The 27,682-nt window shown below is 42.6% G+C and overlaps 2 protein-coding genes, 1 non-coding gene and 1 pseudogene across 10 annotated transcripts in view; 2 read left to right on the top strand and 2 right to left on the bottom strand.

Annotated features, from left to right (window-relative positions):
• RHCE (Rh blood group CcEe antigens) overlaps positions 1-3,416 on the top strand; it is a 68,250-nt gene extending 64,834 nt beyond the window's left edge. For 3 of the 7 annotated variants that reach the window (XM_030805610.1, XM_030805611.1, XM_030805609.1), the window contains exon 10: positions 1,519-1,821. In XM_030805610.1, coding sequence (XP_030661470.1) covers positions 1,519-1,545 — 27 coding nt within the window. In that variant the 3' untranslated portion in view covers positions 1,546-1,821. Of the gene's footprint in view, positions 1-1,518 lie in introns of all 7 variants that reach the window. The other 4 variants (XM_030805615.1, XM_030805616.1, XM_030805612.1 and 1 more) reach the window with 3 other exon arrangements.
• Positions 1,711-27,682, bottom strand: TMEM50A (transmembrane protein 50A). Of its 2 annotated transcripts, XM_003271625.4 has the most exons (7): positions 25,498-27,682; positions 23,376-23,481; positions 20,904-21,016; positions 12,316-12,383; positions 11,035-11,127; positions 7,572-7,632; positions 1,711-3,415 (listed from the first exon to the last, which is right to left on the bottom strand). In XM_003271625.4, the coding sequence occupies exons 2-7, from the start codon at positions 23,466-23,468 to the stop codon at positions 3,370-3,372; spliced, it is 474 nt and encodes a 157-aa protein (XP_003271673.1). In that variant the 5' UTR covers positions 23,469-23,481; positions 25,498-27,682; the 3' UTR covers positions 1,711-3,369. The 2 variants fall into 2 exon arrangements, with proteins under 2 accessions (XP_003271673.1, XP_012353886.1); XM_012498432.2 differs by lacking the exon at positions 11,035-11,127 and having other exon boundaries at positions 25,498-25,648.
• LOC115833065 lies at positions 17,639-17,742 on the top strand. The gene has a single exon (XR_004028518.1). It is a non-coding gene; the product is annotated as a small nucleolar RNA U13 (small nucleolar RNA).
• LOC115833099 lies at positions 22,919-22,982 on the bottom strand (annotated as a pseudogene).

Here is a 27,682-nt window from a genome sequence, read left to right as displayed (position 1 = left end):
GGCAGGAAAATGGCTTGAACTGGGGAGGTGGTGGTTGCAGTGAGCCAAGATCGTGCCACTGCACTCCAGCCTGGGGGACAGAGGGAGACTCCATCTCAAAATAAAACAAAACAAAATCATACAAAAACATCAGCTGGGTGTGGTGGTGCACACCTGTAATCCCAGCTACTTGGGAAGCTGAGGCAGAATTAGTTGAACCCCTGGGGGGAGGTTGCAGTGAGCTGAGATCGTGCCACTGTACTCCAGCCTGGGTGACAGAGTGAGGAGACTCTGTCTCAAAAAATATATGTATTAAAAAAAAGAAAAAAAAAGTAAAGTAGGAAAACACATTAGCAGCCTGCCAACAGACTCCCCTAGCCTCGGTGAAGGCCAGTGTTCTGGGAGGCAGATCTGAATTCTAGTCCTAGTTCACCCACTGGCAGGCTGGTGCCCTTGGGCAGGTCACTTCTCTGGGGCTCAGTTTCTTCCTCTATAAAATGAGATCAAATCCCATGTTCTAAGAGTTTGTGCTCTGGAGTCAGACAGATCTGGGTTCTACCACCGCCAGCTCTGTGATCTTGTAGCTTCAGTCTCATCATCTCTGAGATAACAGTAACTGTCTCACTGTGTTGTTAGGGTTTAAAGGAGATAATGTACGTGAAATGTTTAGCAAACAAGTGTTAGCTACCCTGATTTCCGGTTTCAGAGTTCTGTGGTCCCAGTTTATGCCACATGCAGTGATGCTGTATGGTAGGCTGTGGTGTGGCACCACTTCAGAACTCAGCGCAATGCACAGCTTGCAGAAGAGAAGGCCAAAGACCTAAGAAGGTTCTTCAAACACTTGAAAGACTGGCATGTAGGCCGGGTGCAGTGGCTCACGCCTGTAATCCCAGCAGTTTGGGAGGCCGAGGCAGGTGGATCACCTGAGTTTGGGAGTTTGATACCAGCCTGACCAACATGGTGAAACCCCGTCTCTGCTAAAAAATACAACAATTAGCTGGGCATGGTGGCGGGTGCCTGTAATCCCAGCTACTCGGATGGTTGAGGCAGGAGAATTGCTTGAACCCAGGAGGCGGAGGTTGCAGTGAGCTGAGATTGCACCACTGCACTCCAGCCTGAGACAAGAGCGAAACTCCATCTCAAAAAAAAAAAAAAAAGCAAAGAAAAAAAACTGGCATGTAGAAGAAAAATATTTTTTCTCTACCCTTCTCCAAAGAATTTAACTAGGCCCAGGGGAGGTGCAGTATAAATTTCTAACAATCTCAACTGTCTGCCAAATGGAATGAGCTACTTCATATGGCAGTAGTGAGTCCTCTGTCTTTGCAGGCATTCAAACAAAAGCCAGATGGCCATTTATCAACAATCCATGTAAAACGTTAGATGAAATAAAACCTATGTATCTAAGATCTCTTCCAATTCAGGTTTTATTAAATAATTTCTAAGGTCTTTGTAATGAGACATTTAGGCTGTTTCAAGAGATCAAGCCAAAATCAGTATGTGGGTTCATCTGCAATAAAAATGTTTGTTTTGCTTTTACAGTTTCCTCATTTGGCTGTTGGATTTTAAGCAAAAGCATCCAAGAAAAACAAGGCCTGTTCAAAAACAAGACAACTTCCTTTCACTGTTGCCTGCATTTGTACGTGAGAAACGCTCATGACAGCAAAGTCTCCTTATATACAATGAAACAAGGTCAGAGACAGATTTGATATTAAAAAATAAAAGACTAAAAACTTAGTTTGAGTCAATTTAATAAGTTTAAAATAAATGTTTAGTTTCATTAGGATGATGCTATCAATATTTTCTTGGTTACAGACACATTATTAAAATTTTGGGTTAATTTTATTGACAATTCTTAAGATTCTTTCTCATGCTTAATAAAGCATGCTACCCAGTTAACTCTTATCTACATCAGCAAAGCAGATAATACAAAACAGGAAAATTACGAATCACTGACACTGAGTCCTTGTGGGAATCATGCTTTTATCCCAGCAGTTTCACAAGGTGGCTGGCATTCCCTGAGCATATTATGAATTGCACTGTAAGAGGTTGTGCTCAGTTGTAGGGTGGGGGGATGCACTGCCTGAGGATTAAAAAACTAGTTCTGTGACCGTGAGGAAGTCATTTAAATTTCCATGGTCTGTTCCCTCCTATGTGAAAAGAGAAGGTGGACTTCAACCTCTAAGATCTTCTCCAGTTTTCACATTTTATGGACCTTTGTAGAAAAAACATCAGGAGTTCATGTGGGATGACAGCAAGTCATTTCTTTGAGAAGAGTCTTGATCACCAGGCAATATTCACAGCATAGAGACTGTCAGATGACGATGGCTAGCATGGAAATGAGACCCACATATTTAAATCACCCAGCAAATATTCCGAAGGCTAACTGTAGCACATTTTATGAAAGACATTTCAAACTGTGGTCCTGAAGAGTGTATCCCATCTTGCAGAGGTGGGGAGCCTGCGGGGACAAGAGTTCTGAAGAGGAAGAGACAACGAGAGTTCCCAGTAGCTAATGTCTGTCATTCTAGTTGACCGTGCTGGTCTATTAGGCTAGTGGTTCAGTACACAGATGAAATGAAACATGGAACCCAGTTTACTATCAGAACAACTACAAGGAAATTGTCCCCTGTGTAAGACTGGAGTGTCAAGTCTCTGCACCCTTTTTTCCTCTTTCCTTCAATGGTGGGTGTGGAGTGACTGTGCGTCCCACCAGAACCACGTGTCATGGCTGAGTCACATCCTCCTGCCCTTGGAATGAGAGGCACAGCGGAAGAGCTTCACACGGAAGGGACACAGGGAGACTGGTGCCTGGACCATGGTGCTTCTCTCTTCCAACACGTCCACTCACCCCTTGGGAGACCCTCAAAAGCCAGTTACATTACATGTTCACAGAATTTTTGGTAAAAGTAAATACCAATTATAGTGAGGAAGAACTTTGACCATGAAATATTTTAAAAACTAAAAAATGTTTATATTTCATTTAACATTTGACACAGAAGAGACCACATTTGAATAAACACATTCAATCTTGAGAGCACTTTCATTGTGGTTTTGGACCTCAGATATGACAAATACTTATATTGACAAATCCATAATTTCTTTTGTAATTTCTTTTTATTTTTACAAATTATACCATGATAAAATTTGACAAAAATTATTCATGTGAAAGTTTCCTTTAACATTTTATAAGTTAATCAAGTGCATACCACAATAGATTTTTGGTTGTTGTTTAAATAGGGTGTTCTCGTGATTTTAGTATTACACAACTTTAAGCTGAGACTACACTCAGAAATAAGTTTAGAAAACGGCATTACAAAAGGTTGGGAGTGAGCAGTAAAAAAAACAAACAAACCCATGCAGGGCTGTTGTGCTGTGGGAAATCAGATGTGTTCACTGCCATAAGTCTTCAGTGCGGCCAAACTTAAAAACCAGCCCTCTGTGAATAAAACAAGAAATATCACATGACTCCCTGAATTTGAGAAAAGAATATGTGAGATTTCGAGAATGGTGTGAAACAAGCAACAAAGAATAACTGATGAGTTGTAGAAGAAATTTTGGTACGAAATGTATCAAAACAGAAACTGATCATACTAAGGTAGTGAATTCTTCCATTATGTTCAACTGTGCTATTAACCACCATATTCCCAACAACCTTAACTTTCCAGTACTGAAAGTTACCAGTGTTTACTATGTAACCATTATATGTCTGATTTTGTTTTTTTTTTTTGAAACAGAGTCTCGCTCTATCGCCCAGGCTGGAGGGCAGTGGTGCGATCTCGGCTCACTGCAAGCTCCGCCTCCCAGGTTCACACCATTCTCCTGCCTCTGCCTCCTGAGTAGCTGGGACTACAGGCACCCACCACCACACCCGACCAATTTTCTGTATTTTTAGTAGAGATGGGGTTTCACCATGGTAGCCAAGATGGTCTCGATCTCCTGACCTTGTGATCCGCCTGCCTCAGCCTCCCAAAGTGCTGTGATTACAGGTGTGAGCCACCGTGCCCAGCCCTGTATGTCTGATTTTACAAAATTCATTCAACAAACTGTTTTGGTGCCAGGGCTATAAAATAAGGTACATAGCCACTGCCCTCAAATTGCTCTTATTCTTGCTAACGTGATGTGGTAAGTGTGGGGGTGGTTGGAGAAGGAGACTTATACACCAAGTATTAAGGGGGCACAGAAACACAGAATTCAGTCGCCCTGAATAAGTTAGAAAAGGATTTACAGAGGTGGTAATATTTGAGATGGGCTTTTGTGGAAAAACAGGGGTTTGAATGGGAGACTGGTAGGAACAAGACCTAGCAGGATGATGAAGGCAGGTGTTTCGGGGACAGGAAACTGTACATCAGAGGGGAAAGAGGCATAAGAAAGCATATGGGGCTTCTGGAAGAGCCCAGGAGACTGGTATGACAGGAATTTGCCCTCACAGAACTTACAGTCCAGGGCAAGCTTGTCCAACCCACAAAGCGTGGGCCACACGTGGCCCAGGACGGCTTTGAATGTGGCCCAACACAAATTCGTAAACTTTCTTAAAACATTATGAGATTTATTTTGTGATTTTTTTTTAAAGCTCATCAGCTATTGTTGGTGTATTCTATGAGTGCCTCAAGACAATTCTTCCAATATGGCCCAAGGAAGCCAAAAAATTGGACACCCCTGGTCTAGGGTTTAGGTGAAGGAATGTCTACAGTTGTCCTTGAGGCTTCAATTTAAAAGAGGCAAGAGGGCAACTGTATGCATCAAATGACACCTGAGGTGTTAACAGAACAAGGAAGAATCCACCGTGGCCGGATTATGGTTGGCCATTAGGAGGCAGGGAATGGACACAGCCAGGCTTTGGGAAGCCAATTGCCAAGGGTGGCAAATTACCCACAGGTGCCTTAGATGAGCCAGAGTGCAGATGCCTGCCTGCATGCTCTATGGGGCAGCTGGCACACAGTCCCAGGCACCAAATGAAATGGGGGCCATAAGCCAGACACAGGGGCTCACGCCTGTAATCCCAGCACTTTGGGAGGCCAAGGCGGGTGGATCGCTTGAGCCCAGGAGTTTGAGACCAGCCTGGGCAACATGGCAAAACCCCGTCTCTACAAAAAATACAAAAATTAGTCGGGCATGGTGGCATGCGCCTGTAATCCCAGATCTTTGCTCTTCTAGTTAATATTGGATCTACTGCTGTAACAAAGAAAAACTGAAGTTGGTTATTAGAGGCCTCTACTGTCCAAATAGCTTAAAAGAGATGCTGTAACTTCAGAATACTCGTCACAAGATATGAACTCTAATTTTTCATGGGCAGGAGCCAGGGACCAGTCCCTCCTACACTGTCAGATGGTCACCTCTGGTACTGACATCTGTCCATTCTGACTTCTGAAATATTAATTCTATGCTGCTACTGAGTACCATTCTGTTACGAATCAGAATGGCAGGTGTCCCCTCCAAATCTCATGTTGAAATGTGATCCCCAATGTTGGTGGTAAAGTCTAGTGGGAGGTGTTGGTCATGGGGGCAAATCTTTTTTTTTTTTTTTTTTTAAGAGGGAGTCTTGCTCTGTCACCTAGGCTGGAGTGCAGTGGCGTGATCTCGGCTCCCTGCAAACTCTGCCTCCCAGGTTCAAGCAATTCTCCTGCTTCAGCCTCCCGAGTAGCTGGGACTACAGGCACACGCCACCATGCCCAGCTAATTTTTTTGTTATTTTTAGTAGAGATGGGGTTTCACTATGTTGGCCAGGCTGGTCTTGAACTCCTGACCTCATGATCCACCTGCCTCAGCCTCCCAAAGTGCTGGGATTACAGGCATGAGCCACCGTGCCCGGCCAAGGGGGCAAATCTTTCATGAATGGCTTAGTGCCATCCCCTTGGTGATGAGTAAATTCTGTTAGTTCACATGAAAGGTTGTTTAGAGGAGGCTGGTACCTCCTCTTCCTTTCTCTCTTGCTTCATGTGATATGCTGGCTCCCACTCTGCCTTCTGCCATGACTGGAAGCTTCCTATGGCCCTCACGAGAAGCAGATGTTGATACCATGCTTCCTGTTCAGCCTGCAGAACCATGAGCCAAAACAAACCTATTTTCTTTCTAAATTATCCAGCCTCAGGTACCCCTAAATAGCAATGCAAATGGACTAACACAACAGGCAATCTCCTACAACTACTCTGCTAACTGCGTCCATTACCTGGGGTTCAATTTGCTTACAGGATACAAGGTATAACCCAAAGAGGCTGTGCATCTTGTCACATCTAAGTTTACATGCCTGGTGATGGAATAGAACAGGTGTGAATACCCACTGGTGGCTCTTTCTGAAGGGCAACTATTACTATTTCAAGAGGGCTTCAGTAGACATGGGATTTTTGTTTCTTTTTTGGAGGTGGGTGGGAAGGGAAGGGGAAGGAAAAGTCCTGTAATATACATCAGATTCCTAGCCTTTTTTGGATTAGGGACTTCTTTGAAAATCTGATGAAAGCCACAGACTCTCTCTTTCCAGAAATAAGCAAAACACCAATTTCCTGCATATGGAAATGTCCGGTGATACCTCACCTTCAGAAGGCTACTGAAAGAATAAAGGTTAAGAACTCTTGGCCAGGCGTGGTGGCTCATGCCCATAATCCCAGCACTTTGGGAGGCCGAGGCAGGTGGGTCATGAGGTCAGGAGATCAAGACCATCCTGGCTAACATGGTGAAACCCTGTCTCTACTAAAAATACAAAAAATTAGCCGGGTGTGGTGGCGTGTCCCTGTAGTCCCAGCTACTCGGGAGGCTGAGGCAGGAGAATCACTTGAATCCGGGAGGCAGAGGTTGCAGTGAGCTGAGATCATGCCACTGTACTCCAGCCTGGGTGAGAGACTGACACTCCGTCTCAAAAAAAAGAAAACACACACACACACACACACACACACACACACACACACACAAACTCCTGATGCAGAGGGTTAAGAGCTGTTGAGCTGTTTTGTTTGTGGGGTTTTTCAGCCAGTGACGGGGGTAGGTTGTGGGGGCTGGAGGGGGTGGTGGTGGTTGGAGGAATAGCATGGGTAGAGAAAAGGGCAGGCCCTAAATTTCTAGGAAAGATGAACATCAGAGAAGATTATTGATAAAAGCCTTGAGGTTTTTAGAGATTTTCGTCATCTTTTCATTTATAATTGAAAGGGAAGGATAAAAAATGTTTGGGCTTTTCCTCCACACCTCAAATCTCACTCACAAATTCTATGATATCAAGGACAGAAGAACTATAAAATATATCAGAAACCAAAATTTAAGGATAAATGGTTTCAGGCAGGCTTTCACTTAAAGCAACTGTTAGAGATCTAAGTTTAAAATGAACATCACCAGTGTTATGTAACTAAATCTTCATGAATCATAGTTACTCACTCATTAAAAGGGGGCGTGGTAGCAATCTTAAAAATTAATATATGCTCCTAAGGTTGGCAGCAAACCAACTCATCTATTTAAAATATCCTTCTCAACCTTACTCTTCATGTTTTATGAAAATATCATGGGGGAGGGGCATTGGATGAGTAATTAGGCAACTCAATATAGAAAATGATATAAAAGAAGCTATTTTTTAAAAAACAGATAAGATAAAGAATGCAAAGCAAACTTACCCAAAAAAGATGAAGGCATTCTGGAAAAATACAGCAATTCCAGGGTATACTATGTCTTTTTCTGTAAAAATAATTGCAGTGTTTAGAGGGTTATGATCTCAAAACATTTAGTTTCAGATATATTGGCAAATACCAGTTTTCCTGCCTAGAAGAATTGATTTTTCTTAGAATTAAGGTTGGCTTGAGTATTAAAAGACATAATGTGTAACAGAGTCTAGCATGGCTTTAGTAAATGATAGCTCCCTTAGTTCATTTAACAAATATTTACTGGGGGCATACTGTATGCTGGCCCTATTTAATGCTGAGGATACTGCAATGAACAAAACAGGTAAAATTTTTTTTGCCCTCATGGAACTAGAGAATATACTGAATAAAAAGAAGATAAAATAATGCAGGAAAGGTGGAAAAGTGTAGTGTGACATCGGACACAGATGGCCAGGAAGACCCCATGAGAAGGTGACACTGGAGTAAGGACACGCAGGAAGTGAGGGCAGAAGCCATGCACACGCCCTGAGGGAGCACGCCAGTGATTGAAGGAACAGCCACGTAGGCACAAGAGGGAAGAGCAGGGACAGGGTAAAGAAAGAGGGCAACTGGGCGGCGGAGACCTGGCAGTCACAGTTAGGACTTTGATTTTTACTCTGAGTGAGATGAGAAGCCACTGGGTTGTGAGCAGAAAAGTGATCTGAGCTGACATATTTTAAGAGGATCCCTCTGGCTGCTGTGCTGAGGGTAGATTAAAGGAGGCAAGAGAGGAAACAGAAACCAGTTAGGAGGCTCTTCCAGGAAATCAGGTCAAAGATTATGATGCATTGAACCAGGGTGGTAGCAATGGAGAGATGGTAAATGGTGGTTAGACTCAGGATATATTTTACAGCATAGTCAACAGGATCTGCAGATAGATTGGATATGGGCGTGGGAGGAAGACAAATGTCATCTTTGACAGGCCTTCATGAACATCCAGGGCTTTTGGCCTAAACACCTGGAAAGACAGAGTAGCCAGCCATTAACTAAGATTGGAAGGACTGCTGGAGCAACATTTTTTTCTGATTGTATCTAGAAGTGAAGTTGAAATTCTCATAAATTTCCACTACTGGAATTGTTAATGACTGCTCATTGACAGAGGCACAATAAATAGGCGAACTGTCAAATTTTTCTCATTTCAGAACAGCTTTGGTTAATCTGATTAACGTAACAGATGGTTTGCATAGGTCTTCACCACTATTTCACGTTAAATAACCATTACCACTAGAATGGCTTCTAAAAATGTTATAAAGCCAACTTTATAAAATTACAGATCAACTGCTAATAATTCTCAAAACATAACCTTGCTCCTGAAGCTTTCAGGAAAATAGCCTAAAATTATGAGATAAAGACATTCCTATAAAAAGGGGCCCTGTATTAATAGTTGTATCTGGGAAAGAATTATCAGTAATTTCATTTTCTTCTTTTGAGTTCTTTTACATTCTTAGTTTTCTATAATGAACAAGTATTATGCAATTCCCATGATAAAAAGGCAATTTTTTTCCTTTTTGTTTTGTTTTTTGAGAGGGTCTCCCTCTGTTGCCCAGGCTGCAGTGCAGTGGCATGATCACAGCTCACTGCACTCCAGCCTGGGCAATAAATATATATATATAAAACAGATTTTATAGCAGCAAAAGAACAACTAACTTATAATATCATGTTAAATGCAAATGGGGGATAAAAATTATAATAACTAAAAACATAAGAAAAGAGAACAAAAGGAAATCAAAATATTTAAGAGTGGTGAAATTATTATTACTTCTTTTTCTTTTTTTTTTTCTTTTCTTTTCTCTTTTTTTGAGACAGGGTCTCACTTTGTCACCCAGGCTGGAGTACAGTGGTGCAATCACAGCTCACTGCAATCTCTGCCTCCCAGGCTCAGGTGATCCTCTCACCTCAGTCTCCCAAGTAGCTGAGACCACACGTGCACGCCACCATACTCGGCTAAATATTTATTATTTGTAGAGATGGGGTCTCCCTATGTTGTCCAAGCTGGTCTCAAAATCCTGGCCTCATGCAGTACTCCCTCCTTGGCCTCCCGAAGTGCTGGGATTACACTGCACCCACCCTCTTTTATTTTCTACAATTTTGGTAACATGATTTTAATAATAAATTACACATGGCTAGGCCTAGTGGTTCACACCTGTAATCCCAGCACTTTGGGAAGCTGAGGCAGGCAGATCACTTGAGCCCGGGAGTTTGAGACCAGCCTGGGAAACATGGTGAAGCCCCATCTCTACAAAAAATACAAAAAACTAGCAGGGCATGGTGGCATGTGCCCATCATCTCAGCTACTCAGGAGGCTGAGTGGGAGGACTGTTTGAGCCTGGGAGGTGGAGGTTGCAGTAAGCTGAGATTGTGCCACTGCATTCCAGCCTGGGTGACAGAGCAAGACTCTGTCTCAAAAAATAAAAAAATAAATAAAAATAAAAAATACAAATATTTGGAAATATCTATTACTCCTGTCTATGAGATTAAATGATTTTAATAAAAATTTAGGAAACATTATTTTAATCTAAAAGTTACATTTTATTCAAATAAGTGTTAAAATATGAGCAGAATATATATAACCTGGTCCAGTTTTTATAAATAATTAATACTGTATTTTTACTATGACAGCCATAGCAATTTTACCTGGACCATTAAATGGGTTTTCTATTTTTCTAGGGTCCCTCAAGGTGAAATTTCACCCAGGGTCTAACAGTATACCTTTTCCTGAGCTTGCCTTAAAGTGGCCTTATATAGCAGGTGTATATTAAATGTTAGTTTACTTTTCTGTTTGAAAGGAGGTGACATCATATTACCAGGGAGGTTTAACTGAATAAAACTCAATTCTGGGATGTTAGAGCTTTGCACAGATATTCTGAAGGTCAGAACTTGTTAGGCCAGGCTTCAGGCCAGGAGTTCAAGGCCAGCCTTAGCAACATAGCAAGATCCATCTCTACAAAAAATTTAAAAATTAGCTGGGTGTGGTCGTTCGTGTGTGCCTGTGGCCCTAGCTACCTGGGAAGCTGAGGTGGGAGGATGGCTTGAGCCCAGGAGGTTGAGGCTGCAGTGGGCCATGATCATGCCATTACACTCCAGCCTGGGTGATAGTGAGACTCTTGTCTCTAAAAAAGAAACAAACAGAGCTTGCTAACTAGCTAGATAACATATGTTCTGCTTTTGAGATTTTTGGAAGCCAAAGAAAAGCAGTGTTTAGAGCTGTCTCATCCCTTCCAGGCTCTGGATAAGAAGAAAAAAGACTGAAGAAAGGAATACTAAAAATATACAAGACAAAGAAAACCAAACACTGTCAGTGGCGGGGGGGTCCCAGATATAAATGCATCGCTAGTAGTTGGCCCATCTATAGGAAAAAAGTTTTATTCTAAAATAACCAACTTTAATGCGAAATTCCAGTATTCCACTGAAGTAAATTGTAACCTATGTTTTCTCTTACCTTTAGCAACATAACCTCCAAAAAGAATCCACATAGATGCAATCAGAGATCCAAAGGCCAACATGAAACCAATGAAAAGCCAAATGCGAGCACCTTGAAAGAAATAATATTTTACCAGAATTCTTTCTCATAGGGCAGTACAATGAACTTTCAAAAAGAAAACAAAACCCAAACAGAAAAAAAAAAGTGCAACTGCCATTAAAGTCTACTGTAAGAACAGTAGAAGATGTGTTAAACATCTTCATCAGTGTACCTGTTGGCCTTTTTCTTCTTGGTTGGTCTGTACAGATTTTTAAAAATTATTTATGAGTCTGTATAAGTGCATATACTTACTTTCCCCAACTGCCTACACTGAGAAAACCTATATTCAACCTTCCTATAAAACATCTCATAAAATCTGTTTCACCATATTTAGAGGCTCATTCTCCTTATGCTTTTATATGGACAATGCTCCTACATTTTTTTTTTTTTTTTTTTTGAGGCAGAGTCTTGCTGTCTCCCAGGCTGGAGTGCAGTGGCACCATCTCGGCTCACTGCAAGCTCCGTCCCCCAGGTTCATGCCATTCCCCTGCCTCAGCCTCCAGAGTAGCTGGGACTACAGGTGCCCGCCACCACGCCCAGCTGATTTTTTGTATTTTTAGTAGAGACGGGGTTTCACTGTGTTAGCCAGGATGGTCTCAATCTCCTGACCTTGTGATCTGCCTGCCTTGGACTCCCAAAGTGCTGGGATTACGGGCGTGAGCCACTGCGCCCGGCCGCTCCCAGATCCTCCAAGAGTACTTTCAAACAGTAACACAGACATACAGTAAAAAATTCATATTCAGTGATACACGAATCTCAAAGCTACCATATTTCACTTTCTGGGAAGTTAGGCAGCAAAATAAATTCAAATTTACTGTCACTAGAACTTAGGAAGGTTGCATTAAAATTATGTTAACAGAGGAGGACAGCCAACTTTCAAATCACATTAACATGTTTGTGAAGATTTGCTATAAATAATAAATGGAGTCATGACTGCCTAAAATGAATTCTGATAGGGCCTCTTTAATTTGCATAAATACATTTTAATAAAAACACTGCCTACAGCTCAATAAAGCACAGCAAATAGAATGTTATATGTTAATTCCCAATTTCAAGCCCACAACATAAAACAATAGATTCAAAATAATAAGCTGTTACTCACAGATATATTAAAACAAATAGAAAAGTGGTATTTCCATGTGAAATTCTCATCTTAAGGATTTAAGCATGTATAAAAAGATGCTGTTTGCACCTATTTACCTGTTTGGCCCAGACAACCTTCACTGTAACTATCACCTCGGACTTGTCCATTCGATACTGCATTAATCCTGTATGAATAAAATAAAACCAAGAAATCAGGGTCCATGACACCAATTATCAGAAACAATAATCTACAGTTTCTCAAATTTAAGGTTAGGACTGAAAGTCCTTTTTTTTTTTTTTTTTTTTTTTTTTTAAAGATACAGGGTCTCACTCTGTTGCTCAAGCTAGAATGCAGTGGCATAACCATGGCTTACTGCAGCCTTGAACTCCCAGGCTCAAGTGATCCTCTCACTTCAGCCTCCTGAGTAGCTGGAATTACAGGTGTGCACCACCACACTCGGCGAATTTTTAAAATTTTTTTGTAGAGACAAGGTCTCGCTATGTTGCTCAGGCTGCTCTCAAACTCCTGGCCTCAAGAGATCCTCCTTGCCTTGACCTCCCAAAGTGCCACCACACCTGGCTCATAGGCCTTCAGTTCTTGAGTAAAGAGTTCATATGACTGGTCTCTTCAACCAGATATTCTTTCTTTTTTTTTTTTTGAGACGGAGTCTCGCTCTGTCTCCCAGGCTGGAGTGCAGTGGCGCAATCTCGGCTCACTGCAACCTCCACCTCCCGGGTTTTACGCCATTCTCCTGCCTCAGCCTCCCGAGTAGCTGGGACTACAGGCATGCACCACCTACGCCCGGCTAATTTTTTTTATATTTTTAGTAGAGATAGGGTTTCACCGTGTTAGCCAGGATGGTCTCGAACTCCTGACCTTGTGATCTGCCCGCCTCGGTCTCCCAAAGTGCTGGGATTACAGACATGACCCACTGCGCCCGGCCAGATACTCTCTAGAGCAGTGGTCATGGGCCCCAGACTAGCAGAATCAGCATTACTTGGCAACCTATTTGACAAGAAAATTCTCTGGCCCTAACCTAAACCTAGCAAAGCAGACACTCTGGGCATGGGGCCCAGAAATCTGAGTTTTAACAAGTCTTTCAGGTGAGTCTGGATTGTTAAAATTTGTGAAAGAGGCTGGGCATGGTGGTTCATGGGTATAATCCCAGCAGTTTGGGAGGCCAAGGTGGGCGGATCACTTGAGGTCAGGAGTTCGAGACCAGCCTGACCAACACGGAGAAACCCCGTCTTTACTAAAAATACAAAATTAGCTGGGCGTGGTGGTGCATGCCTGTAATCCCAGCTACTCGGGAGGCTGAGGCAGGAGAATCGTTTGAACCCAGGAAACAGAGGTTGTGGTGAGCTGAGATCGCGCCATTGCGATTCAGCCTGGGTGACAAGAGTGAAACTCCATCTCTTAAAAAAAAAATCGGGAACAAAATTCTCAAAATTTTCTTTTGCTAAGATTGGAACAGGTAAAAAGATAATTTCCCTTGGTTCTATCTGATATTCCATTTGTATATATCAGACATAACATGTACTCATGTATGGCGATGGCAGAGGGAGAAAATGGGCCCTAGATAATCCAAATATTTCTTAAAATTGGCTTTGGAATAAATTTTTTGTAGTAATTTTGTACTGATGTCAAATGTTTGGAGAAATAATTATATTTCAAACAACACAATAACTTTTTGCTCTGAAGACATTACTGAATAGAGATTCAAGTGGTAAAATCTTTTTTTAATCCTTGATACAAGCTCTAAACATAAGAATTGTTTTACTAACTTTTCATAGCATACCACTCTAAATTGAGATAGGCTTGCTTTCTTTCTAAGTATCCTTTGAAACATTCCAAATGTCATGGGAAAATGTTCACAATACATCAAGTTAAAGTTACAAAACATTATACCTATGATCTATATACCCATTTAGTTGTGTGTGTCTAACACTAGAATATAAGCTTCATGAGGACAGGAGCCATTGTCTGTCTTGCTTCTCATTTTCATTCTCAATGCCTAGCACAAGGCTAGGGGCTTCGCACATAGTAGGTGCTCAATAAATGTGTTTAGGTCAGGCCTGGTAGCTTGTGCCAGTCATCTCAGCACTTTGGAAGGCCAAGGTAGGAGGACTGCTTGAGCCTGGGACTTTTGAGACCAGCCTGGGCAACATAGTAAGACCTTGTATCTATGAAAAAAAAAAAGTGTTGAATATAGGAATCCTAGTTTTTTTCACAGTAATATGATGTCTTAATTTATTCATACAAATCTAAGTTTCAGAATGATCAAAATACTCAATTATTTTCAGTGATCTCTGTACAGTACTAAATTATTTTGTATATAAAATAAATACATTAAAAACAGGCTTCATATTTAAAAGTAAAACACAAATAAATGTTCTTGGGTTACGGGTTCTCAGCTCTTGTCTTCCTTGCTGAGCCATCTGAATAAACTTCAGGGCCCTCTGTGAGCCACCACAATCCTGTCTTCACTATTAGGGACACTTTGGAATGAACAATCTCTATTTGTTCCCTGCTATGACTATTTTTATGTATGTTCTCAAATTTATAGAAAAGTTACTAGTTAAATAATCTTTTTCCTGAAACGTCTGGTATTTGTCAACATGATGCTCCATAATTGGGGGTTATAGGTGTGCTCCTGGTGTTGGGGTATAGCTGTTCTGGGCACTCTGAGCGGACAGAGCTGCCACACTGCTTCCCCTGCCCCATCTGGACAGCCTCTTCACCCTGCTCAGATTCCAGCATCCCACATAGGGCTGCCTTCTTCCACCCTGCACTCCGCTGCATGGATCCCCTCCTCATCCCGCTCAGGATCTGAGCCCATGCTGAGCTGCCCCTTCCCACCCTGCCTGAGCCCAGCAGCCTGCTCTGGGCCACCACAACTTGTCTTTTTATAGAGGATGCCTGTCATGCTTGACCTCACCTAATAGTTTTTGGACTGAATTTTTCCAGGAAGAGGAAAGGAAGAGGAGAAGAGTTACATATTACTTTTAAAACATATAGATGTGTGTTAGAGAAAGAGAAAACAGAAGAAAACACTGGTAGAGTATCTGTCAAAATGTTATAGTTTGGTGAGATGACAGGCAACTTCGTTTTTGCTTATTGGTATATCCTACTTTTTTTTTTTTTTTGAGATGGAGTCTTGCTCTGTCGCCAGGCTGGAGTGCAGTGGCACGATCTCAGCTCACTGCAACCTCCACCTCCCGGGTTCAAGCAATTCCCCTGCCTCAGCCTCCTGAGTAGCTAGGACCACAGGCGCGTGTCACCACACCCGGCTAATTTGTTGTATTTTAGTAGAGATGGGGCTTCATCATGTTGGTCAGGATGGTCTTGATCTCCTGACCTCAAGATCCTTCCGCCTCAGCCTCCCAAAGTGCTGGGATTACAGGCGTGAGCCACCGTGCCTGGCCTACCCTACATTTTTAAAATTAAAAAATACAGAGTAATACACAGAACATTTATTAACATTTTTAAAGCCACAAAATCAGAGAACTTTTGTAATAAGAGAAAAAATAATAAAGTTATTAATGAAAGAATAGCTGCTTTTTGACTCCTATCCATTTGAGTTATAATTAACTAACAGTTTTTGTTTAAAATTATGGCCTGATACTATCTGACACTATAAAAAAAGATGTAAACTGAAGCCAAATAGATGATAAACATTTATAAAAACATGAAGTCAGCTCTGCTATAATTATGTTAATGCAACAGAGGGTAAGTTTAGCAGGAAACACGTTTGAATAGTACATTCAAGCTCATATACAGCTATACTTCCCCTCCATAGTCAGACTTGCTACTGCTTCAAAGGGGAACAAAATAATTTTTTAAAGATCTGAGGACAAAAGCAGGACAAAAATACAATCACAAAAGTAAAACTTTTAAATCTAAACCAATGTTGAAATTCAGGTGTCAGCTTTCTAAAAGAATTCTAACAGCATCATTATTACAGTAAAATAAATTGCAACAAAATGGAAAGAACTAGGAATAGCTGCATACTGGCCGAACTTCAAAGAAAAAGACCACAGCCCTTTGCTATCAGTGGCTTCTGAAGTCAGACCTTTACTTCTGCGAATGAATAACTACTCTGGCACTGACTCCACGCCAGGCACAGTCAAACTGGCTGCCCTTAGCCACTTGCTTTACTCTGAAAATACAAGTTACTGTGTTTACACTTAAGTAACTGTAGCAAAATTTAAAAATGTGTGTAATTTTCAACTTGGATTACCTGGAAGCCTGGAAGAGATGACTCTACAACCTAAATTAAAAGTCTACAGAAGGCCAGGCATGGTGGCTCACGCTTGTAATCCCAGCACTTTGGGAGGCCAAGGCAGGTGGATCACCTGAGAGGTCAGGAGTTCGAGACCAGCCTGGCCAACATGGTGAAACCCTGTCTCTACTAAAAATACAAAAATTAGCTGGGCACAGTGGTGGATGTCTGTAATCCCAGTTACTCGGCAGGCTGAGGCAGGAAAATTGCTTGAACTCGGGAGGCAGAGGTTGCAGTGAGCCGAGATCATGCCACTGCACTCCAGCCTGGGCAACAGAGCGAGAGCCTACCTCAAAAGAAAAAAAAAGGTCTACAGAAAGCTAATGGACAATGGTAGAGGTCAGGATGAGGGCTATACAGGTGTGACGGAAGTGCTGATTGAGAACGTTCTGGGGTGATGTTTTAAATCTTGATCTAGATGCTGTTTACATGGGTGTATATGTAAGTAAAAATTTGTTGAGATGTATATATGACTTGTGCACTTTATGTATCTCACTCAATGCATTTTTTTTTTTTTTTTTGGTCTGTCTCCTGGGCTGGAATCCAGTGCCACAATCTTGGCTCACTGTAATCTCTGCCTCTCAGATTCAAGTGATTCCCCACCTCAGCCTCCTGAGTAGCTGGGACCCACAGGCATGCACCACCATGCCTGGCTGATTTTTGTATTTTTTGTAGAGACAGGGTTGAGAGCCACATGTTGGCCAAGCTGGTCTTGAACTCCTGACCTCAAGTGATCCGCCCACTTTGGCCTCCCAAAGTGCTGGGATTACAGGTGTGAGCCACCATGCCTGGCCAGAATGCATTTTATATTACATTTTTAAAATAACAAAGGCAGAGAGGCACAGTGACTCACACCTGTCATCCAGCACTCTCGGAGGCCAAGGCAGGAGAATCACTTGAGATCAGGAGTTCAAGAACAGCCTGGGCAACATAGTGAAATCCTGTCTTCACAAAAAAACTATTTAAAAAATAGCTGGGTGTGGTAGCATGTGCAAGTAGTCCTAGCTACTGGGGAGGCTGAGGCCGGAGGACTGCTTAAGCCCAGGATTTTGAGACAGCAGTGTGTTATGATCATGCCATTGCACTCCAGCCTGGGTGACAAAGTGAGGCCCTACTTCTAAAACATTTGTTTTTTTTAATTTAAAAAGGAAAACCTGATTCTTTTGCAGTTCTTAGACATGATGATTGAGTGTTCATGTGCATGTTTGAGATGTGCCTCCCTCAAACCTTGTTCTTACATCAGCACCTTACCCGTCTAACATGAAAAGAAAAAAAAGAAAAAAAAGGCCCAGAGAGAGAGTTGATCCCTAAAGGAAGCATTCATAATTAAGGAAACAAAAAAAGCCCCTTAGAAATTAAAACATGAGAACTGAAGTGCAAAAATGTTTAACAGATTGCAATATAAAATAAAAAGATACAGAGATGAGAATTCTAAGAAAACATATCGGCTGGGTGTGGTGGCTCACGCCTGTAATCCCAGCACTTTGGGAGGCCGAGACGAGCGGATCACTTGAGGTCAGGAGTTCAAGACCAGCCTGGCCAACATGGTGAAACCCGTCTCTACAGAAAATATAAAAACTAGCCAGGCATGGTGGCATGTGCCTGTAATCCCAGCTACTTGGTGAGGCTGAAGCAGGAGAATCGACTGAGCCTGGGAGGTGGAGGTTGCAGTGAGCAGAGATCATGCCGTTGCACTCCAGCCTGGGCAACAGAGCAAAACTCCATCTCAAAAAAATAAATTAATTAATTAAAATAAATACTTTTTCCTTTTAAATTTATTGAGACAGAGTCTCCCTCTGTGGCCCAGGCTGGAGTGCAGTGGTATGATCTCGGCTCACGGCAACCTCTGCTGCCCAGGTTCAAGTGATTCTTGTGCCTCAGGCTCCCCAGTAGCTGGGACTACAGGCACCCAACACTGGGCCTGGCTAATTAATTTTTTATTTTTTGAGACAGAGTCTTACTCTGTCACCCAGGCTGGAGTGTAGTGGCGTGATCTCTGCTCACTGCAACCTCTGCCTCCCGGGTTCAAGCAATTCTTCTGCCTCAGCCTCTCGAGTAGCTGGGACCACAGTCGTGTGCCACTACACCCGGCTAATTTTTTGTATTTTTAGTAGAGACAGGGTTTCACTGTGTTAGCCAGGATGGTCTCGATCTCCTGACTTCTTGATCTGCCTGCCTTGGCCTCCCAAAGTGCTGGGATTACAGGCGTGAGCCATTGCGCCCAGCCTTTTAAAATTATTTTTATTAGAGACGGGGTTTCACCACGTTGGCCAGGCTGGTCTCAAATTCCTCACCTCAGGTGGTCTGCCCGCCTCGGCCTCCCAAAGTGTTGGGATTACAGGCGTGAGCCACCATGCCCGGCCAAAGTAAATACTTCTTGTATCCAAAAAAAAAAAAAAAAAAAAAGATGTGGTAACTGGAAAAACAGTGGATTCAACCCTGATCGACAGGGGAGGGAAGTCCCACGGTGACAGTGCTGCAGCAGGCTTACACAGTCATCAATTCATAATGAAACAGACAGATATGGGCTTCTGGGATGTTGATTTCTATTACAAAAGAGGTTATAATACATTAAAGAATATAATTGGGAATTTGGGAAAAAAATAAAGATGTGATAATAGTAGAAAACGCAAGAAAACAAAGAAAAGGCAGCTAGAAACTCTAGGAAAAACAAAAAACCTAACAACTACAGTCCACATAGTAACTGTCCAAATTAGAACTGCGGCATTCAAGAATGAAATGAATCCTAAAGAAAATATACATTCTTTCTACCAACAACCACCAAAAAAAAAAAAAAAAAAAAAAAAAAAAAAAAAAAAAAAAGCAATCAGAAACTCTAGGAAAGGTCAGGCACAGTGGCTCACGCCTATAATCCTAGCACTTTGGGAGGACAAGGCAGGTGGATCGCTTAAGCCCAGGAGTTCAAGACCAGCCTGGCAAACATGGTGAGACCTCGTCTTAATTAAAGAAAAAAAAAAACTATAGGAAAAAAACAATCCTAAATAAGAAAGTCACAGCCCAAGTATGAAGCAAACTAAACGATTTTATGAATTTGAGAAACTGGTAAGAATACAAGAATATTTTCAAAATATATTGATAAATTTGAGAAGCACAGAGTCATGGTGCTTATACTAGTTGGCACTGCAATAAATTTTGTTTACCGGTTTTAAAAATTTTTTCAACAGGAATGCTCCTATTAAAATATAAGGTCATTTCATTCTTCTGCTCAAAACCTTCCAATGGCTTCCATTATGCTTACAATGAAGTAAAGTTCTTATTTTTGTGATGGGGTCTCGCTCTGTTACCCAGACTGAAGTGCAGTGGCACAATCAGGACTCGCTGTAACCTCGACTTGACTTCCCAGGCTCTGGCAATCCTCCCGCCTCAGCCTCTGGAGCAGCTGGGACCACAGGCATGCCCTACCAATTTTTGTATTTTGGTAGAGATGAGGTTTCGCCATGTTGCCCAGGCTGGTCTCAAATTCCTGAGCTCAAGTGATCCACCCACCTCGGCATCCCAAAGTGCTGGAATTACAGGCATGAGTCACTGCATCCAGCTGAAAGCAAAGTTCTTATAATGCTTTTCGAGGCCCTATACCATCTGTCCCTCTCCATCACTTCTCTGACCTCATCAATTTCTCTTTCCCTTGATCTTGCTACTGCAGTTATACTGGTCTTCTTGCCGTAAAGCCTTTGTACTTGCTGTTCCACCTGCCTGGAATGAACCTCTCTTATATATCCCCATCCCCTGGTCAGCTCCTTCACTTTCTTCAAGTCTTTACTCAAAGTCACCTTCTTAGTGAGATCTTCTCTGACTCTGTTGAAAATTTCTGGCCACGTGTGGTGGCTCACACCTGTAATCCTGGCACTTTGGGAGGTCGAGGTGGGAGGATCACTTGAGCCCAGGAGACCAACCTGAGCAACATAATGAGACACCCTCTCTATAAAAAAAATTTTTTTTTAAATTTCTATCCCTCCTGTTGACATCCCATATCTCCTTTCTCTATTTTTTTCTCCTTTGCACTTATTTTAAATGACAAAAAGACATGGATTTTTCCTGTTTTATTAACTACTATATGTCCTGTACCTAGAGCAGAGTCTGGAATATAAAAGCTTAATATTGTTGAAAGAATTATCCCTCAGACAAAATACAGTTTCTGACTTAAATATAAAGCTATAAACCCTGGGGGTATAAAAATAAAAGAATAGCTGAGAGAAGCTGGGAGGGAGTGGAGAGGTACACAAAAAGAACAAAGAGGACTGCTGCTTTTCTGTGTAAGTCCATCCCTACTGTATGACTTTTAAATCATGTCCAGTATGTTAATCTGATAATATTTAGAATTTTAAATCTATGCAACTATATTTGAAACATTTTTATTTTGTGGCAAGCTATGTAAGTAATGCCAATTATGACGACACTTACATTAGGAAGGCTATGGTTGCTATAACACCACAGGCATGGTACGAGTGGTTGAAATCTTTCATGGTGGGATAAATAACAGCTGCATCTATGATAATCCACCAGCCTGTAAAAAACTAAAACAAAGGAGATACCAATGAGAAATCATAGCAATTCTGTATCTCACTGGCTAAAAGCAAGGTATTTAAGTGAGGAGATCCCTTTTAATACATTTCAAAAATGTTCTAGCTTTTTCCCACACGTAATTTGCACATGGCCTAATAGCTGATTAGGTACCCTTAAATCTGACAGCAATTTATATTTATTAACGTAACTTTTCTCTAAGCCTACTTCAATCATTATTTAATTTTTATCATAATAAAGCCTTGTAATCTAATTTGGTGAACTAGAAACCAGTTATCTCGTGGAGGGGAAAAGGAAAAAAGTGACTCAAATTCCAACTGACAGAAGAAGTGTCCTGTTGATATATCATAAGCTTCCAGAGAAACAGTCCCCAAAATCAAGAAAAAAGCATTCAAATTAATATGGAGAACAATTATTGTTCACAGAATTTTAGCTATCTTCTTGGTGTGAAGTAACAGCTCTGAGGTTTTGCTTTTGATGAATTCCAGTGCAGTCTAAAGATGGTTTCAGGTGTGATTTTAAATTCAATTTAAACACCAGATTACAATTTATCTAACTGAATTTAGCTCTAGATATTAACAAGGGCAAAGGTATAACAAAATAACCCCAAAACTTCACAAATAGTTTTTATCATCTGAGCAGAAATTTACAATAAAATTATATTAACCAAATTCTGAGAAGTAGCCTAGAAGATTTTAAAAGTAACCCCCTTTCCTATCCCCACACCAAACCCTGGCTCAGTTAGCTCTGGGAACTGACATCTTCGGGCAATTATTTTAAAGTAACAATTTTAGGCTAGTCAAATTACTTTTATTAGGTTACAGACAGATCCATACTCGATTAATAACATTTTTAATGGCTAGCATGAGTACGTATGCCTTTCTTTTTACCCTCAGCTCAATATATTTAAGATATTTTCTTCACAGACTAAAAACTCAAAGCTTTTTGGCCAGGTGCAATGGCCTGTAATCTCAGGACCTTGGGAGGCCAAGACCAGTGAATCACTTGAGCCCAGGAGTAGGAGACCAGCCTGGGCAACATGGAAAGACCCCATCTCTACAAAAAAAAACAAAAAACAAAAATTAGCCGGTTGCGGTGGCCTTCACCCGTGGTCCAGGCTACTCCGGAGGCTGAGGTGGGAGGATCACCTGAGCCCGGGAGGTCGAGGCTGCAATAAGCAGTGATTTCACCACTGTACTCCAGCCTGGGAGACAGAGTGAGACCCTGTCTCGAAAATAAATAAATAAATCTTAAAGCTTAAGAAAAAATGGCTTGGTGCAGTGGCTCAAGCCTGTAATCCCAACACTTTGGGAGGCCAAGGCAGGCAGAACATCTGAGGTCGGGAGTTCAAGACCAGCTTGACCAACGTGGAGAAACCCTGTCTCTATTAAAACAAGAGCAAGGCCGGGCGCGGTGGCTCACGCTTGTAATCCCAGCACTTTGCCAGGCCAAGGCGGGTGGATCACAAGGTCAGGAGATCGAGACCACGGTGAAACCCCATCTCTACTAAAATACAAAAAAATTAGCTGGGCGCAGTGGCAGGCGCCTGTAGTCCCAGCTACTCAGGAGGCTGAGGCAGGAGAATGGCGTGAACCCCGGGAAGCAGAGCTTGCAATGGGCTGAGATCGCACCACTGCACTCCAGCCTGGGCAACAGAGCGAGACTCTGTCTCAAAAACGAACAAACAAAAAAACAAGAGCAAAACTCTGTCTCAAAAAAAAATAAAATAAAAAATTACTCTTCAGAACCTATGACACCATATGATCATAAAAAACTAATAGCAGATCCCTTGAGGGATCTGAAGTGTAGATAAGAATTTTATTCTGTAAATTACTTCTACACAATGTATTTTAATGAGTTTCCTTTTTGGTTTTGCTTTTTTAAAAAAAATTTTAAGGGGCCATGCTAATCTTCTCTGTATCATTCCAATCTTAGTGTATGTGTTGCCAAAGTGAGCACTTTTTTTTTTCCTGAGACTGAGAAGAAAGTTAACTGGATTATGGAGAAATGCAATCGTATCTATTGACTGGTTTTGACCTGATTGCTTCTTAAACACTTCCTTGTACCTTAATGTACTCATTAAAAGGAGATATAATCCATATAATGAACAAATGTTTTATTATGCCATTTTTACCATGCAGTTAGAATAACCCACCCACTCTGTTAATCAAATTTTAAACCATAAACTCTTAAAGTGGAACTAATAACTCTCCATAAACAACAAAATATCAACATGGTCAAAGTGGTCAAAGATAAAATAAATAGTACATATTTTAAGACATCCTGCAGAATTCAAAGCCCATAAACACAAATGCACCAAAAAGTAAGGTCCAAATAATCAGTAACACTTACTAGTACACCAGCAGCAATGGAAGCAATAGTATTGCGCTTTTCCCCCCAGTCAATGCATTCTGAGCATCTCAAGCCCTCTAGAAATCCAGACATTTTTTTCAGGTCACTTAAAAACAAACAAACAAACAATTAAATAAGTACTTCCATTTACTTGCTTCAAACCTGAAAAACAATAGCTCAGGAATAATTAGATAAAAGTGAAATTACAAATGCTTTGTTTTGGTTCCACATACTTCTTCAGAATATTTGATTTAGTTTTTGATGAATTTCCACATTATAACTTTGGAAAGTAACATCTGGATTCATTTAGTATCTTTTTTAATGTAAAAAATGGTTTCGGGGCCGGGCGTGGTGGTTCATGCCCGTAATCCTAGCAATTTGGGGGGCTGAGGTGGGTGGGTCACCTGAGGTCAGGAGTTTGAGACCAGCCTGGACGACATGGCAAACCCCACCTCTACTAAAAATACAAAAATTAGCTGGGCGTGGTGGCGCATGTCTGTAATCCCAGCTACTTGGGAGCCTGAGGCAGGAGAATTGCTTGAACCTGGGAGGCGAAAGTTGCAGTGAGCCGAGATCGTGCCACTGCACTCCAGCCTGGGCGACAGAGCAAGACTCTGTCTCAAAAATAATAATAAATAGAAATAAATGGTTTGGATATATTTAAGCAATATTAACAAGGGTGGGTCTCCAAATATTGAAAAAATTTTAACTACTGGTTGACCTCCTCCTGAAAATCTGTCACATCCTATTATTTCTAAGTAGGTATTAAATTAGTTTAGGTGGTACTTTTAATACCAAGTATATGATTACTAGTCCACCAGAGCTCTTTTGTATCATTTTGATTCCAAACTTATTAAATGAATTTGATATTTACAGTCCAGGAGCACTAACATTAGTAGAGAGAGAAGTGATAAACTTTGGTTCTGAGTGGAAGTACAGATTCAAATGAAAAATATTTCTCTAATTTACATCTTTTATCACAGAACGTGTTTCTTCACACCTAAATTAAGAAATTAAACATTGCACTACAGTTCTTACCTCTACCCACATCATTTCCTTTCACTTCATTCACTTCATTATTTTTCTTTCTGCAAGCCTGCCTTTTGGTGTCATTTCTATATAAAGAACATCCACTTTATTTTAATATCCCTATCTCTGATCCTAACGGGTGTTTCCACCCAAAAGCAAGCACAGAATCGTGGTTAATATTAATTCAGATTACAAGAATCCAACTGCTATTTAAATATAGCCGACCCAAGCTGTCTTTACAAATTATATAAAACATTCCTGTAAGCCGAGCTGCACAGACCTGAGACACAGCCACGTTATCTCTATTTCAGAGTATGAAAAAGCCTGAAATACGTATAATTTGCGAATAACAACACCCAAACTCCTACAGCGAACTTGAGTCCCTTAAGTTACTTTGTAGCCCGCAATTATGGTTGTCCAAAAATATGACACCCTAAAAAAGAGCAACGTCTCCCATTTTTAACTTCTCTTTTAAAAATTAAATATTAAAATATATGATTACAGCCACTGCTAAGATGCCTTTGGGACAAGTTCAATTTAGGAAATTCACTCATTTGGTTCTTCCCCGGGAAGAACTGCAATCCAGTAAGTGTTATTTTCGGTTCATCCCAATGGCCCCGCCCCGAATCCATTTTTCTTTGCACGACGACTGGCACGCTCAAGCCAGACCCCGCCCTCCAAACTCTGGGAATTTTAGGTCTCAAGGGACGCGGCTGGAAGATCGGGGAGCCACCTTTAGCCCGGCCACCCCTCGCTGAGGAAGCCGGCCGGGTCACCCTCCTTTCTCCGGGCTTCGGCCTGTCCAGCTGTGAAGTGCGGGACCGGGGGATTTCCAGGGATTCTGGGGTGTCCTGGGGGAGGGCGCGGTCCCCTCTCCGTCTTGGCGGAGTTTGGACGCGGTCGTCTTCTCCCAGCGCCGCCGGACCCAGCAGAGGAGAGGTCCGCGGCGGCTCAGCCCGGGTCTGCGGCTTCCCGGAGGGTGGCGGCAACGAGCCTGTGCTGTGGGCACCAGCCCGTCAGACGGCCCCGACTCCGAGGCCTCTCCAGCCTGCGGCCGCTACTCTCTTGTCCCCACTCCCTGCCCGACACTTACGTCCAGCCCCGCCGTGCAGTGGTTCCGGAGCCCGGTGTCGCGCCGCGCCTGCCCGCCTCACTCCTCCGGTTTCAGCCAAGAAAACAAAACGGCCCCGGCCTCCAGACACCCGGATGCAGCAGTACCACCCCCGCGGCTCAGCCGCGCATGCGGACACTGGGCGGAGGGCGGAGCGCGGGGGGGGTACGGAGGGAGCCACGCCCACCACGCCAACGCGTCTGCGTGTGCCCGGGCGCTCGGCGAAGGGGCTTTCCGCAGTTCTGGGTTCACAGCTGGACGTCGGAAGTGCCAGCTTGGAGTACGCCCTTTGAGAGTAGGCGTGAGAAGTTGCTCTGTGTGCTGAGCTTTCTAAAGGAAGGGGTCCGTTGGCCTTTGTACCCGTCTTGAGTGAGGTGACGAGTGTTTTCTAGTACTGGGGTCGGCCGCTTAGCCCTCTCAGGTGTGGGTGGCAGGAAGAGGGCCGGGTCCCGTGCAAAAGGTGGGTTCAGGTTTGCAGCCACACAGCGCTACTCAGGACTTTATAGTCTTGTTTATTTTCTCCGTGCCTGTTCCCGCCCCCCGCAGCTCCACCTCTGGGAGAGGGGCGGGTTCAGCTCCAGGAGGCGGGGACTTCCAGGCTTGGCGTGGCTGAGGGGTCCCGTGGACCCCAGTCTCGGCGCGGTGACCCACTTATGGGACTTGGCCTTTCTTTGCTGTTTGTTTAAGGCAGGGTTTCTCAGCCTGGGCACTACTGAGGTTTTGGGCGGGCTAATTCTGTCTGGGTTGGGGAGGGTGCTGTCCCGTGCTTCGTAGGATGATGTGTAGTTGCATCCCCCGCCTCTACCCAGTGGATGCAAGTAGCAGCCCCAGTGAACCAAAAATGCCCCCAGACTTTGCCAAATATCCCCTCCCGGGGAAGATCGCCTCGCTTGAGAACCACTGTTGGAGGAGAGCCTGAGTTTTCGGGAGGTGACCGTTTACAAAGGGGAGGACGGTAAGAAGCCGGCAGCAACGATATCTTAGCTACGTGAACGACTTGTGACCGGGCTTGCCCCTCTTCTAGAAGCCGTCAGTTTGGGTCTCGCGTCTGGAATCACCGTCAAGGAGTCAGATCCAGCCCCGGAGAGGGAGCAGGGTCGAGGTCTCCTTGCAGAAGGCGCCACTGGAGGAAGCACAGGCGCAACGTGCGGTCTCCCTAGCGAGGCGCTCGCGATCCTGCAGCCGCCGGTCCGGGAGGTGCTCTGTACCCCTCCTTGGTGCCTGTCCGGTAGCTGGTCACTCTCGGGGGAAGGTCGTGCTGCAGAATGGCACATGCGATCACACAGAGACGGCGTTGCTGCGGCTTTGACCCTGTGGTGCACCCGAAAGAACCCAGAGGGTGGAGGGAGAGATCCAGGAAGAAGTCGCGGAGCAGAACCCCCTTTCACTTCAGTTAAAAAGGTGGGTCACTTGTCGTTAAGAGATACGCACAGGTTCATCTGATTTACATGTACGGCGGCAGTATATGAGTGGGATGGGAACCAAGGTGACTGTTGTTTCCTTTGTTGGACGAAACTTATATCCCTTTGGGGTTTTTTTGTTTGTTTTTGGCGGGGTATTAGCCGATTAGTAGATAAAACTGCATAATACAATCTATAGCCTATTTTTAAATGGACAATTTCTTACCACTCAGGAGGTTTATCGTGATTGTTTAATGTCTCAGGGTGGAGGAATCTAGTGCAGGCAGTTCTTAATGAAACCTTTTAAATTCCTGTTAGTGACTTAACATTAGTTTACCAGCTCTGAGCAGCTTTAAACAAACATCCTCTTTTAATAAGCTAATGACTGCAGGAGAAAAGATATTAACTCCTTTATCTTTGCGTTTTTTGCCCCTACCCTTTTTTATCTTTTCTGACCTTAACATGATTGTCAAATATTTATAAATATGAGTGAACATCTTTATATTACTCTTATTAATAAGATACATGCTTAATTTGTCATTCTTTACCTTTTTGGGACTTAATGAATGTTTGTCTTTTGTAGATAAAATGGAGCTGCTAGAAATAGCAAAAGCCAGCCACCCATATTAACCCCTCCATTTTCCCTATAACTAATGGCTTTCATTATTGTGGTATATTTGTTACAATTACTGGACTAATATGATACATTATTATTAACTGACATCCACATTTTATTCAGATTTCTTTAGTTTTTTGACTAATGTCTT

The sequence above is a fragment of the Nomascus leucogenys genome, chromosome 24 (genome assembly GCF_006542625.1).
Source record: "Nomascus leucogenys isolate Asia chromosome 24, Asia_NLE_v1, whole genome shotgun sequence".
Taxonomy (NCBI): Eukaryota; Metazoa; Chordata; class Mammalia; order Primates; family Hylobatidae; genus Nomascus; species Nomascus leucogenys.
Note: the sequence above shows the minus strand (reverse complement) of the source record. Positions and strands in the feature narration are given on the sequence as shown.

What these genes read in the sequence shown, in the direction of transcription:
- TMEM50A (XM_003271625.4), bottom strand. Translation starts at nt 23,468, where the DNA reads ATGTCTGGATTTCTAGAGGGCTTGAGATGCTCAGAATGCATTGACTGG. An exon ending in GCAACCATAGCCTTCCTAAT is followed by an intron (nt 12,384 to 20,903) that starts GTAAGTGTCGTC and finishes TTATTCATACAG; the next exon opens with GATTAATGCAGTATCGAATG. An exon ending in TGGAGGTTATGTTGCTAAAG is followed by an intron (nt 7,633 to 11,034) that starts GTAAGAGAAAAC and finishes TTATTTTTACAG; the next exon opens with AAAAAGACATAGTATACCCT.